The sequence below is a fragment of the Geotrypetes seraphini genome, chromosome 1, assembly GCF_902459505.1.
Source record: "Geotrypetes seraphini chromosome 1, aGeoSer1.1, whole genome shotgun sequence".
In the NCBI taxonomy this organism is placed as follows: Eukaryota; Metazoa; Chordata; class Amphibia; order Gymnophiona; family Dermophiidae; genus Geotrypetes; species Geotrypetes seraphini.
The window spans coordinates 23,264,238-23,278,134 of record NC_047084.1 but is presented as its reverse complement, the minus strand read 5'-3'; the positions used below and the strand labels follow the sequence as shown (position 1 = coordinate 23,278,134).

The window sequence follows — 13,897 nt, the reverse complement described above, 5'->3', positions numbered from 1 at the left end:
AACCATCCTCATAGGAACTATGTTTCTAGGAAGGGGATGATACATTCTTATAACCAAGACTCCCAAGTATTGCTGACCAGTATTCAATGTGCATGAAGATCTGTAACAGGGTGGTCACCCTGAAGGGAGTAGCTAAAATAAGAGGTGGTTTTTAAAAATGAGAGGTCTGATCAGATGCTTGGCAGTTCTTTTTTAATCCAAAGAACTTCAGAATGATGTATTTGGGGTGCAAAAACCTAAAGGAACTGTATTATAGAAGGAGAGAGGCTGGTGAGCACATACCAAGAGAGTGGTGATAGTGTGTGAGGATCTCAAAGTGGCAAAACAATATGATAAGGTGGTGGCTAAAGCCAGAAAGATGTAAGGCTGCATTGTATGATGTGTAACAAGCAAAAGGAGGAGGTTATAATACTCCTATATAGGACTTTAGTGAAGCCTCATTTGGAGCACTGGGTCCAGTTTTGGAGCATGTATCTCACTGAGGACATAAGGAGGACAGAGTTGGTATAGAGAAAAGTGACCAGGATGGTAATTGGTCTTCATTAGAAAACCTATGAGAAGATACCAGAGGTCCTAAATATGTATACCTTAGAGCAGTGGTTCTCAAACCTCTCCAGGGGAACCACCAGCCAGATGAGTTTTCAGGATATCCCTCATAAATACACAAGATGGATTTGCATGCCATTATATGCAAATCTCTCTCATGCATATTCATGAGGGATATTCTGAAAATCCAGGTGATGGTCTCCTGGAACAGGTTTGAAAACCACTGTTCTAATGGAGAGGAGGAGCAGATGGTTTGTGATATAGACCTTTAAATATTTGAAAGGAATTACTGAACAAATGAGTGTGCTCCATTTGAAGAGAAGCTCTAGAATTTGATGGCTTTCTGTGAAGCTACATGATGGTAGGGTCAAAAACAACATCAGGAAATATTTTACCACAGAAAGGGTGGTGGATGTCCGGCATGCCCTTCCAAAACATGTAGTGGAAGGAAAACCAATGTAGGAATTCTAAAAGGAACGGTATGAGTTATATACACAGCATAGAGCACCTCAGTTATACTTTTGCACTTCTAGGAAATCATAGAGAAAGGAACCTGCATGGGAGGTACAACCCCAACAACACAATCATGGGGAAATTAAACTATGCACCAGGTACAATCCCAGCAATCATCTTGGGTTGACTCAATGGGTCATGCTGGTCTTGCTCTGTCCTCATTTACAGTGCTACTGTGTTTGTATGTTAAGAATGAAGGGGGAGGGGTAGTGAAAAGGCATCTGAAGGGATGGAAAAAAGGATTGAGAAGGGAGAAAAAGTATTTGGAAGGAGGCCTTAAGGAGAGGACCAACATGGAAAGAGAATCTGGCAGTGTTGGGAAATGTGTATCTCTTTTATTTGCAAAGTACAGAAGAAAATAAAATTCCTGTTTCTCGTTCAGTATTGCACCACTCAGAGTCTAACTTCTCACAGTTTCTCCTTCTGTCTGCCATTATTTTCTATCCCTCCCCCCCACCTTGTATGAAGCCGCATTAGGTTTTTATTATTGTAGGCCATAGCGGAATTGGCTGCAACACTCATAGGAATTCTATGAGCGTCAGAGCTAATACCGCCATGGCTGGCGATAAAGCGGCTTCATAAAATGGGGGTTATGTCTCTGTTGGTTTTGTTGAATCATTATACCAGGGATAAATCATAGTATTTGTTGGATAAATAAAGTACCCTAATCACAAACATGATGAGGTAGAGAAATAATGTCTTTTCAAACTAGGGCTCCTTTTACTAAGGTGCGCTAGCGTTTTTAGCACGTGCTAAAGATTAGCACGCGCTAAATGAAAAATACTAACGCAAGCTCTATGGAGGCGTTAGCGTTTAGCGCGCATGGCATTGTAGCGCGTGCTAAAACCGCTAGCGCACCTTAGTAAAAGGAGCCCTAAATAATTCACTCATCGATTTCTTCCTCAATCTTCTTATATTTATTAAAAATGATTTATCATTTATCCTCTTCAAACCACTCATACTAACATTCATTGTCAACTGAAAATATCATCATGTTACAATTGAAATTGATATTGAAATTAAACAGGGGATAAAGAAACCTCAAGTGCTCGCAGCAGTTTGTCTTTTAGAACTAGTCTAAGTCATAAATGCCTAAGCGGGCTATCACTGGTTTCAACAATCTCCTTGTAAACTAACAGTACTTCTATTTAACTTTCTTTTGTATAGATGTTAAATTTACTTAGCTTGTATAAGTGTTAGTAATTCCTTATTTCAGTTGAAATAACTACAAATCTATTATCACAAATGGGATGATGATGATCACAGCGTGAGTGTGTGTTGTAATAGGATAAATAAAGTAACCACGTTTTTTTATGCATTGGACACAGGGTATGGAAGAGGAAGAATGGTGCTTTCTCAAGCAGACGTCATGAGGAACTTAGAACAAGAGGAGCCCTTTGATCTCTCCCAGAAAAGAAAAGCACAGCAGACTTCATTTCATTCAGATGGAGAGAGTGCTAAGGGCAGTTCCTGTCATGAGGAAGAGGATGATGGCTCTTATAGTCCTGGAGTGTATCGCCATCATGACAAGGGGTTCCCGCCAGAGGGCATGTCCAACAAACCTGCACGTATCTTTAGACAACCCTACTATGATGAAAAGGAGGACATTTTAAGTGAAGAAGATGGATTGGAAGAGATTGAGAGAGCAAGTCAGGAAGAAGAATCGGGCAACAACAAAGAAGAATGTCTGAACTTAAGACACTTTGAAAATAATAGTCGGAGATATTCAATCACTGATTACACGTACTTTAAACACAAGAAAGGGAGTTTAAGGAAATTATTGGACAAGAAAATGCAAAACGTCATTGAGAATCAAACAGTTCTTTTAGAAATTTAAATGAAGAACTTCAAAATCAAAGGCATATTTTGACTCAAACTATAATTTGCTTTAGACTCATAACTCACAAGGGTGTTCATGGATGAACAAGTGAAAACAATTTTTATACTTTAAAGGAGCAAAAACCTGATGCAGAAGTGGGCTCTACTGCCAGTCAGAGAATCATTTCAGCAAAATGTTTTACAGTTCTTCAAATATTAACATAAAATATAACAAACATACAGTATGTATTAATTGTATTATGTTAATTTTAGGAGATCTAGAGCCAGTAATAAAGTGATATACATTTCTTCTTTCTAGAGCTGCTCTGCATATACAAGTATTCAACCAAAATCATTTATCTATAATTAACTTTCCAGCTGCCAATAAGAAATAAAACATGATAAGAAGAATAAAAAGCAACAAACTAGTAGACCTATAAATCCCAGAAAATAATTGGTGCGGTCTGCAATCAGACATAAAATGTTGAAAATTGAACATTTAACAACAGCTTTAAATTCAAGCTGCCATTGACTTAGGCAGTATTAATGTGCTCTGCGGAATGCAACCCAATCATAAATGTACAATAAAATTATTTTTCTACTGCTAAATTAATGCTTGTTATACGCTTCAGCATTCAGCCTGGTTAACACAAAGACAGTTATCATGTTTAATAGTAATATCATCAATGGCATATATTATATTAAAGTGTTAGATAAAATCTTGAAATTAGAAATCATGTAAGTTTGAATGCAGTTAGGCTGCTATGAACCACGACCACATTCTGAGCTAATGACCGTTCTCTTTGAAATCCTACTGAAGCCGCAGAAGTCAAACAATTGAGAAATACTGGAGGAGTTTAGCCTAAGGCAACTGTTTGCCAAAGAATAAAGTTATAGCTATTGTTAGTGAGAATAATTTTCTTCTATTATTAGCTACCAACCAGGAAACTGACCACAGAATATCATATAAAAAATTATGGCCCTCTTTTACTAACAAAATATAAGCACAAAAAATAATAAATCTCTCAAATATAACACACACAAAACAAAAATAAAAAAGGTGTTCAGTAAATAATATAACCCTTTCAATTTTTGACTACTATATTTGTAGGACAAAATCGTAATGAAGTTTTGCAGAAAAGTATATATGTGAGACTGGTATCAACTCTAAATATGCTCAAAAAGAAGGAGAAAAGCCTCAGAAAGAGGTCCTCCCACCGCCACAAAGGTGGATATCAAGGTGGTTAGACGGTAACCTCACAGGCAAAACCTTCATTAATGTGAGTAATTTGAGCAAAAAACTTTTACTTCACATATATAAGTTAATAGATAGAGGAAAACCACTTATCTTAAACTGATCGGCACACCGACGAAGGCCAGCGTTTCACCGACAAGTTGCATCAGGGTGTGACCTGACCGATCAGTCTGCAAAACAAAGAAAAACAAAGGAAACTTCAGCAATTTCTCAATAAGTTTTGACTTTTATGAGGTTACCGTCTAACCACCTTGATATCCACCTTTGTGGCGGTGGGAGGACCTCTTTCTGAGGCTTTTCTCCTTCTTTTTGAGCATATTTAGAGTTGATACCAGTCTCACATATATACTTTTCTGCAAAACTTCATTACGATTTTGTCCTACAAATATAGTAGTCACCAATTGAAAGGGTTGATTTACATACATTGGTTTTCAATATATCTGTGTTTTTATAGCAGTAAATAATATAAACCATCTATCCAGGTAATGGTTATAGCTATCACATCATAGCACCACCCCCTACCAGCCAATAATGTGCTGTATAGTAGAATATATACATATATATATATATATATTATTGGCTGGTAGGGGGTGATGCTATGATGTTATAGCTATAACCATTACCTGGAGAGATGGTTATATTATTTACTGAGCACCTTTTTAAATATATTTTTATTATTATTTTTTGAGTTTTGTGTTATATTTGAGAGGTTTATTATTTTTGTGCATATATTTTGTTTATGGATCTAGAATAATTTGCATATGATTTTCCTGATTTTTCCTCTTTTACTAAGCCACGGTAGAGATTTCTACTGTGGCCTGGGGTGCTAAGTGCTCCAATGCTTCTCCAGCGCTCAAAGGAATTCAATGAGTGTCAGAGCATTTAGTACTCCAGGCTGTGGTAGAAACCTCTACTGCAAGGTAGTAAAAAGGGGGGAGGGTATATTTTTTGTATGAGTAGCCTATGAAAAAGTTTGTTTATTGAGATTATTCTAGGATAAAACACTCATATTTTGTTTACTGATATTAATGATTGCCCTTTATTGTATCTTGGACCACATGACTACATCATAAATCATAGACCTTTGCCTTAATGTATGCCACTGCATCTTGCATTTTATTTGAAACTGTTTTATTAATCAAAACAGAGTGTTAGCAACCAGTACACAGTAACAATATAAACATTATTCTTTGCCTTGACGTTTATGGTTATACTATCTGTGCAATCCATCCCCTCCTTCATTCATTTTGTTTAGGGGAAAAATATAACCATAAAAGTAAGCAGGACATGTGTTGGTTTTGCACACATCCTACTTGCACTATAGTTAATAATAATTAGGGTCTTGTCTTTTCCCCATCAGAAACCAAATTCCCTCCCCTCCCCACCTTGCATACACATGTAAGCAGAGACGCCAAAGGTAAACCACTCCAAAGACTGAGATTTTATATATTGTATATACAGGGTATAAATCTAGAGTGATGTAAGTGCAGTATAGCTTTGCAAATGAATCAAAACATCATCAAATGATATTAGCTTTTCTTTGGAGCCTATGTAAGAATACTGACAAAGTGGAGAGCAAATTGGGTAAATTTTTGTAGCTGAAAATTGTCTTCCACCCAGTAGTTAAAAGTATGTACAGTACTTCAGTTTCAGAGCACTTGCATTTGAAGGAAAAGGAAAATGGATAGGTCAAGATGAATCAGTAGGCAGGAAAGTGTGTTCAGATTTCTTCCTATTGCTTGGATTATATCTCTAAGATTTACCTCATTAAATTAGTGATCATGATCAGTGCACTGGCACTGAAGTTCTGATGAGTGACAAAAAGGGCACAAAGAGTGTGAGAGTGAGAAAGCTTTCAAATGAGTGTGACGCATTCCTAATGAGACTCGGCATCTCTTTGTAAGGAGCTGTCCCAATCATTAGGTCGCTGCAGTATGTAAGATGCTGCTTTTTCCTAGGTACACTCTTGTGTGTGGTGTGGATTGTTTCTAAAAATCATGTTTTTCAAATAGATGAGAGGGGTGTCAAAAAATGATGGGCCCTGAGTGTCACATATGCTAGGTACGCTACTGCCTAGTCCTAAATCTAAAACATCCATTTGTTCAGTAGTAAGGAAACATTTTGAGATATTAATCACTGATGATCCTGGTCCTTTCTTGATCTGGTCCGTAGTCCTGCCAATCCGCCTTCTCAAGCTCTGCACAGTTCCCATATTCTTCCTGTTTAGCACACATTTAGATGGCAAAATGCTTCTGAATCCATTCTATGGAGTTGTGGGTCTGGACCTTCATCACTTCTACATTCCATATCTCTAGAAGAATCCTCAAAAACTCATTTCTTCCATTGATCATTATGTCTATCTTTATATGTCCACGGACAAATCTTATCCTGTGAGTAGTCATGTTCATCTCGTTTAAACTTTTTTTTAAATCTTTGTTTAATACAAAGACTTCCAAAAGTTAGAGATGTATTATTGTGGCTCAGTAGTTTGCTAATTACTGTATATTTTTAAAAATTAAATTTTTGTTTAAGATCAGTCTTCATATCCAGGATCTTAGTCTTAAGATAATTTTCTTTTTTTTTTTTTTATCTTTATTCATTTTAAAACTCATTCAATAAGTGTAAACAACATAGATTATACATTTAACACTTTAGACATCACTTATAATTTTACAAGATTCATTTAGAACATCACCCTCCCCACCCCTCCTAATCATTATCATTAAAGTAATTAAAAAATTTATCGTATGTTCAGAGTTATATTATACATATTTAAAACTTAAGTTATTCATATGATAAATCAGACTTATTTATCAAACCTCAAAAAATTTTCCACTTCAGATGTCATCTCAACAATCAAAAACATAAGATTTCTGCTACATCAATTTCAAATTACAATCCATTTATCCAGGAACACACTATAGCTGGCATTCTATGAATGGCAATGAGATTTAGGTGCCAGAAAAAAATCGGCGAGGAGTGCTATTCTATAAAGAGTGTTCCAGGTTGAGAAGTGTTTATAGAATAGTGCTTAGAACAGGTTGTCACACCCAAAATTGGATGGGGATACTTATGTCAGCTGAAACATCCTAAATACCAATGTCCTTAAACTAGTCATGCAACTTTTCAGAATACTCCCCTGGCCATGTCCCTTCTGAGTTGAGCGCTGGGATATTTAGGCAGGTGGGGTTATAGAATAGGTGCAGACAGATGCATGTGCAAATTGCAATTATTGGCAATTAACTACGATAATGATTGTTACCATCAGTTGATTGCTAGTTCATGGCTCGTTAGCTCATTAAGATGTGTGCAATCTTAGCTCCGCGCTCAAATGGGGAATTGTATGCCTAAGCATGCGCCATCTTGTTGCGGCATACAAATGTATGCGGCTATGCAAAAACAGGCTTTAAACATAGAAAAATTATCCTCATATGACTATTGCATGGCTACCTTCACGAGCAGTGCTTTCCTCATACTGATGACTTATTGCGTTAGACAGCACTATTACATATAGTCATTTGGATTTTATTCATTTATTTGGTTAGTTTTATATCCCATTCTCCCCAACGAGCTCAGAACGGATAACAAGGTTGTCGTGCATAATGCATAGACCAAACAGTCCATAGGCCATTATTAAGATGGCTTGGGGAAATCCACTGCTTATTCCTAGGATAAGCAGCATGGAATCTCTTTTGCTACTTGGGATTTAGCTAGGTACTTGGGACCTGGGTTGGCCACTGTTGGAAACAGGATACTGGGCTTCATGGACCTTTGGTCTAACCCAGTATGGCAATGCTTATGTTCTTATGTTAAATTATGAATTTACAAGTGTACAGAACATTAGATTTACAGTCAAGTTTGGCATACAATTTGGTCATTTTAAGTTATTTCCATCATCAGTTAACAAACAGAGTGGATCTAGTTCAGTGTACATTAGAATATGATTGGAAGGGAGTGACAGGATTTATGGGAAGAGGTAAATTTTTGTTGCTTTCCTGAAGTTCAGAAGCCCTTTGAGGGATCTGATGTGAGGAGTTGATTCCAATAGCTTGGTAGGAAGTGAGAGTTGGAACAGCATTTGGCACTTTGGAGTTGGAAGATTTTAGAGCTATTCTTGCCTTTTCCAAACTTGAGCTCATAGTGAGTAATATTCAGGTACACAAATTATTTCCCTGTCCAAGAGGCAAAGTGAAGTGGCTTGCTCAAGGTCACCAGGCGCATAAGTTGGAGAAGCAAGATTTGAATCCTGGCTTCCTTGATTCACAGCCTGCTTCTCTAACCACTAAAGTCAGGCAGGCAGAAGCCACTATACCAACCATACACTGACATGGGGTCGCAACTCCATGAGGGTGGCACTGCATACTGAGCTGTTAGTTATTGTGGGCAGTAGTTGGAATTTCAGTGTCTTAAGCAAACAGAACTTGAGGAAGATCAGCAATCAAAAGGAAAAAGAAGCCCAGGGCATGTGCTGAAGGTCTACTGCATCCTGCCCCTCAGTAATGAGATGTCTTTATTGTGAGGGGTCAGTAGTGCAGCCAGACTTTTAGCACATACATTTGCTCAGTGGCCCGATGGTTCTTTTCTGCTTTTACAATTAATGCCAGCATGCCAAAGGCCCACTGAGATGCAGTGGCAGCAGCATGAGAGGGAGAGGGTAAGGGAAAGGGAAGGTGCTGTATCACTGGTTGGTGGAGAGGATGAAAAATGCTGGCCTATGGGAAATGCAGGACTAAGGGGAGAAGGGAGATGCTAGACAGCAGGGGAGGTAGAGAGGAAGAGAGAGAAGACAGGGAGATCCTGGACCATGCATGGGTAGAGAGGAAAGAGTAGGGTATGGGGATTAGAAGAAGAGGGAAAGAAAGAGAGAAAGGAGGGGGGGAGAGGAGATGTAAGACATGGTAGAATCATGTGGACAAGGCCATGGAAGTGAAAAGGATAATGGCAAAAAAAATGAAGGAGAATGGAAATAGAGCTGGTAATCATACTCTGGATGGGGATAAGAGACAAAAGAAATGGACTGAGCAAGTTGGTGGTCCAAAATGTTCTAAGCCGAAATCTCAAATCCATTCAAAAAACGTTGGTACCTCAAAACAAAGAAATAATTAAAGAAGAACAATGGAGAAAAAAGGTCTTCCACTTAAAAGTGGGAGAAATCTGGAATATGCTCCTAGATAGCTTGAAGGGAGAATCCTCCCTTTTACAGTCCAAGAAGGGCCTGAAATCCATTTTCTTCCCTACTACGCGATTCATCTTCATTACTAAAACTTTGGATGTACCTTACTCCCCCACCATCACACATTCAGAGTAATACATATTGTCCTACCATAATCTGTAACTTGTCTTCTATTTCTACCAAGATGTGCTTTTCTTCTACTCCTTATTATACTTTTAAATTCAATTTCGTAAAACATCTTATTTGGTTTGTTGATAACAAAGGAGAGGGTATATGAAGATTTTAAAATAAATGGCAAGTGAATAAACTTAAAACTAATGGAGAGTAGTTGAAAGACAAAAGGGAATAAGAGGCTGAAAAGTTTAGATGATTCACCTCATATGTAAAAAAAATTGTGAATTTTCATGAATGATTTTTAATATGGATTCATACATCACTAATAGAACTAAATAATTCACCAGGCAATATTGGCTCCCCTGCTCTGCACAGATGAGCACTCAACTGTCCTCTTGCTTCACTCCCCCTTCATGCCCTAGCCCACACATGTCAAACACAAGGCCCAGGGGCCGAATCTGGCCCGCATGGCTATTTTATTTGGCCCACGGTGACTGTGACACATCTAAGTGCCTGACTGTGCAGCCCCAGTCCCAGTGGCGCTCCCTGCACCCGAATGCTCTGCCCCACTCCCAGCTCCTCACCACGCTGCACAGTACCCATTTGCAGGCAGAAGAACCCAGTCCCAGTGTAAAAGCTAGGTTGGAGCAGGGCACTAATTTGTACGGCAAATGTTAATGTCTTATTTTGTATGTTAATATGTAACTCGCCCTGGATAAGGGCAGGGGAGAAATTAACAAACAAAGTGCCTGACCGTGCCACAGGTGTCCAAGGGTGAGGAAGGATCTATACTTCTACTAAGACTAAGTATCTTAACAAAAAATTTGGCCCACGACTTAGCCTGTGTTTTAGATTTCGGCCCCTTAAGTTATTGAATTTGACACCCCTGCCCTAGCCTCCCCTTCTGCCCTCTGATCCTGCAGATTTGCATGGATTGTGCACCAGTATCCCCACCACAAGGTAAGGATTCATTTTTTGGTGCACCTTGTGCAAACAAATTTGTTGGGCCCCACCATGATATAAACATCTATTAATCTGTGAACGCTATTATGTTAGCCTTTGAATATAATTATGTCAAGTCATCATAAGGGGTAAGGTTTTAAAAATCTGATTGTTAGAAGTTAGCAGTGTAAGGTTGATTAAACAGTTTGAATGAGTGCTCTTTGTCCAGGGTCCAATGCTTTGGAATGCTCTTCCTTTACCTTTGCTGTATGAGCGTTTTTTGGAGTTCAAGCTCTGAGAATGTCTGCATTTGATTTTCATATTCTGCTTGTAATGTTGACTTGTGTTTGTTTTTAGTGTATTTCGTATGCTATTTTCTTCCTTGCCTAGATTTGTGGCTAGGCGGGTTATAAATAATTTTAAATAAATAAAAATGGGTCGCAATCTAAGAAAAGATACCAAGTCGTAGTGCGCGCTTACTTGAGGAACGAGGGTTCTTTTTATCAAATGCAAGTTTGTTAAATTGCAATGGCAAATCTCTGACAAATGAATGATAGAAAGATGTGGTTTGTTGCATTTGAATTAGCATCTTCTTGATTACTTAGCTAGCTGAATAACTCATTTTCTAAGATTTGGTCCATTTTCTTGAATTATGACACATATCGGTGTTTTGTCTTGATTGTTAGTTGATTTTGTTTTACTGAAATCCTTACTTGTGAATATCATTTTTTGCTGGAGAGAAGACATTTGGATTGGTGGTATATAAATTTTCCTAAATAAATTAATGTGGTGGTCTAAAAATATCCTCACAATTCAGCAAACCCTTTTCTTATCCCCAAAAACTCTTTCGCATTTCCACCCAGACCTGGGCCTCTAAAACATCAAGCACCTGTGCAGACAAATACTGTGTCTGAATTCAAGAAAGCGTGGGATCTCTTAGGGACAGGAGGAGATAGTGGATGCTGTGGATGGGCAGACTGAATGGGCCATTTGGGCTTTATCGGCCATTATATTTCTCTGTTTCTGCTTCACCATTTACTGCTTCCTGTGCCTTCAGGTGTTGTGAGTTGCTTTTCAGGGACTGCAGACTTGAGACCGTAGGAAGTATACACAGAAAATGTCATTAACCAGAGTACTGGCAAATTTAAAACATGAGGTAATGGCGGAATAGAAATCCCTAATGTAATGTAATTTCACAAATATTTTCAGAATAGTCACTCTAGCACAGGGGTAGGGAACTCTGGTCCCCGAGAGCTGTATTCCAGTCGGGTTTTCAGGATTTCCCCAATGAATATGCATTGAAAGCAGTGCATGCAAATAGATCTCATGCATATTCATTGGGGAACTCCTGAAAACCCGACTGGAATATGGCTCTCGAGGACTGGAGTTCCCTACCCCTGCTCTAGTAATTTGTTTCCATCATTTATAGTTAATTTTTTTACTTATTTATTTTTTTTATCACACAGGTCTGTAGAGCTTTGTGCATTTCTGATTCCAACATTATGTAATGTTGTGGACTGCTAGGGATACTACTGACATTCATGTGGCCCTCTGTGCATATAGGCTGCCCATGCTCTAGAATCCTGAAGATATAGGTGCCAAAAGTAGATGGGCAGCACATAGCAGCAGCTAATGATGCTAACTCTTCATGGACACCAAGGCTTTAGGGAAGAGTTAACCAATAGCGCTAGCACTAAATGATAACACAGGTGGCTAATGATGCCCACCTCTTGTTCAATATGAGCAGATGCAGCAGTCATAACTGATGACATCATATGTTTCTTGCACGTATGCGCATAAGTTACAAGTTAGGCAGTCTGTTATGAAATTACCCTCCTCGTATGGATGGTTAAGTGCATGAATCTCTCATTTTAATACCAACATCTTTCTGGTCATCAAAAGATGTCTGAATGTCTGATTGCTAATTAATTCTGCTCCTGGACCGCATTGCGTACACATATTGAAAATACACCCTCTGTACTGAAGAATCTGTTCTATTGATTTGTTTTGGCATATGATAAGAAAGTGACAGAACATACCGTACTTTTCTCCTTTCGCTCTTTCATTTTTTCATTTTGCTTTCTCAACTTAACTGTTTGTGTAAGCGCCCATTATAAGTAACTTTCAGTGAGTATTTCACTTTTTTGCAGGCAAATTGTCAGCAGCACACTGATCTTTTTCTCTGACTTATTTTAAACCATTGCTGGAATGTCATTTGAAGTTTTTTCATGTGCATATACTAAACACTGCTTGAAGAGAAAGGATATATCCAACTGTGACAAACAATCAGAAACGTTGGCAGCATCTGGAACATTCTGTGATGTTCTAAGTGCCTGGTGACAGCTCCAATTTACAGATTATTATTCTAAATAAAGTCTCAGGTTTAAACTTGTATAATGCTTAAATTTTGCTTTTATTTAAAGAACTAAAGAAAGGAAGGAAACCAGAGACCACATGGTGTATTATACACTCAATTAGAATGCTATAAGTAGAAAACTGGAAAGAAATTTTATATTCTCCACTTGCACATCACACAGGCTGCTTGAATATTTTGCCACTGAATGTAAATATGTTAAATCCTGGTGACATGGATGGGTATTTTTCGACATGATGTCTAAGTCGGAATTTTGATGTTTTCAAATGTGTGTCTTAAAACTGGATAAAGAAAATGACTATTTTCAAAACTACAAAAGGTCTATCTTGGTTTTTTTTTCAAAAATGACCATTTCTAGACATGTGTGTCCTTAGTGCATCTATCTTTTTTGAACATTTTAAAAAAAAACCAAAATGTACAAATGAAAAACACAGAAAACAAGCCATTTGGATGTAGGAGGGGGGCCAGCATTTTTAGAAGACTAGCTACATAGACATGCCAGCAAAGCATTGGGGCACCCTAGAGAGTCCCACTGTGAATGAGATTTATCTGGACATGTCCTCTTTTTGGAGGACTGTCCAGATGGATTTTAAAATCCTGAGTGTTTGTCTAGGTTTTGGAAGGCCCTGGCTCTGACAAGAGCTTGGGGCTGTGTCAGGAAGGTCTCTGAGCATGCACGGATGCCATGTGATGATGTCACATGCGTGTGTGTGACATCATCGCATCTGCACAGATTCGGAGGCCCTCCAGATGTGACCCAAACTCAGGGGAGTGTGTGGTGTAGTGGTTAAAGCTACAGCCTCAGCACCCTGAGGTTGTGGGTTCAAACCCATACCACTCCTTGTGACCCTGGGCAAGTCACTTAATTCCCCCATTTCTCCAGGTACATTAGAGAGATTGTGACGGGAAAACTGCTTGAGTACCTGAATAAATTCATGTAAACCATTCTGAGCTCCCCTGGGAGAACAGTATAAAAAATTGAATAAATAAATAAGAGGCAAGCTTTGTGTGGGGGTGGGGCTGGGACAGAAAAGGACAGGCTGGGGGCATGATGGGGAAGGGCCAGATCTCCTCTTTTGTTTCAATAAATCTGGTAACCTTAATCATAACCCCTTTACAATGTATGGTAAGTCCTCCAAAACTCCCTGAAAACCCACCGGAC

The 13,897-nt window shown here is 38.5% G+C and overlaps 1 protein-coding gene across 1 annotated transcript in view; it reads left to right on the top strand.

Annotated features, from left to right (window-relative positions):
- Window positions 1-3,940, top strand: part of ZNF366 (zinc finger protein 366) — a 276,041-nt gene extending 272,101 nt beyond the window's left edge. Inside the window, exon 8 of the mRNA XM_033929137.1 lies at window positions 2,388-3,940. Coding sequence (XP_033785028.1) covers window positions 2,388-2,896 — 509 coding nt within the window. The 3' untranslated portion in view covers window positions 2,897-3,940. The remainder of the gene's footprint in view (window positions 1-2,387) is intronic.
- Window positions 3,941-13,897: the final 9,957 nt, after the last annotated feature.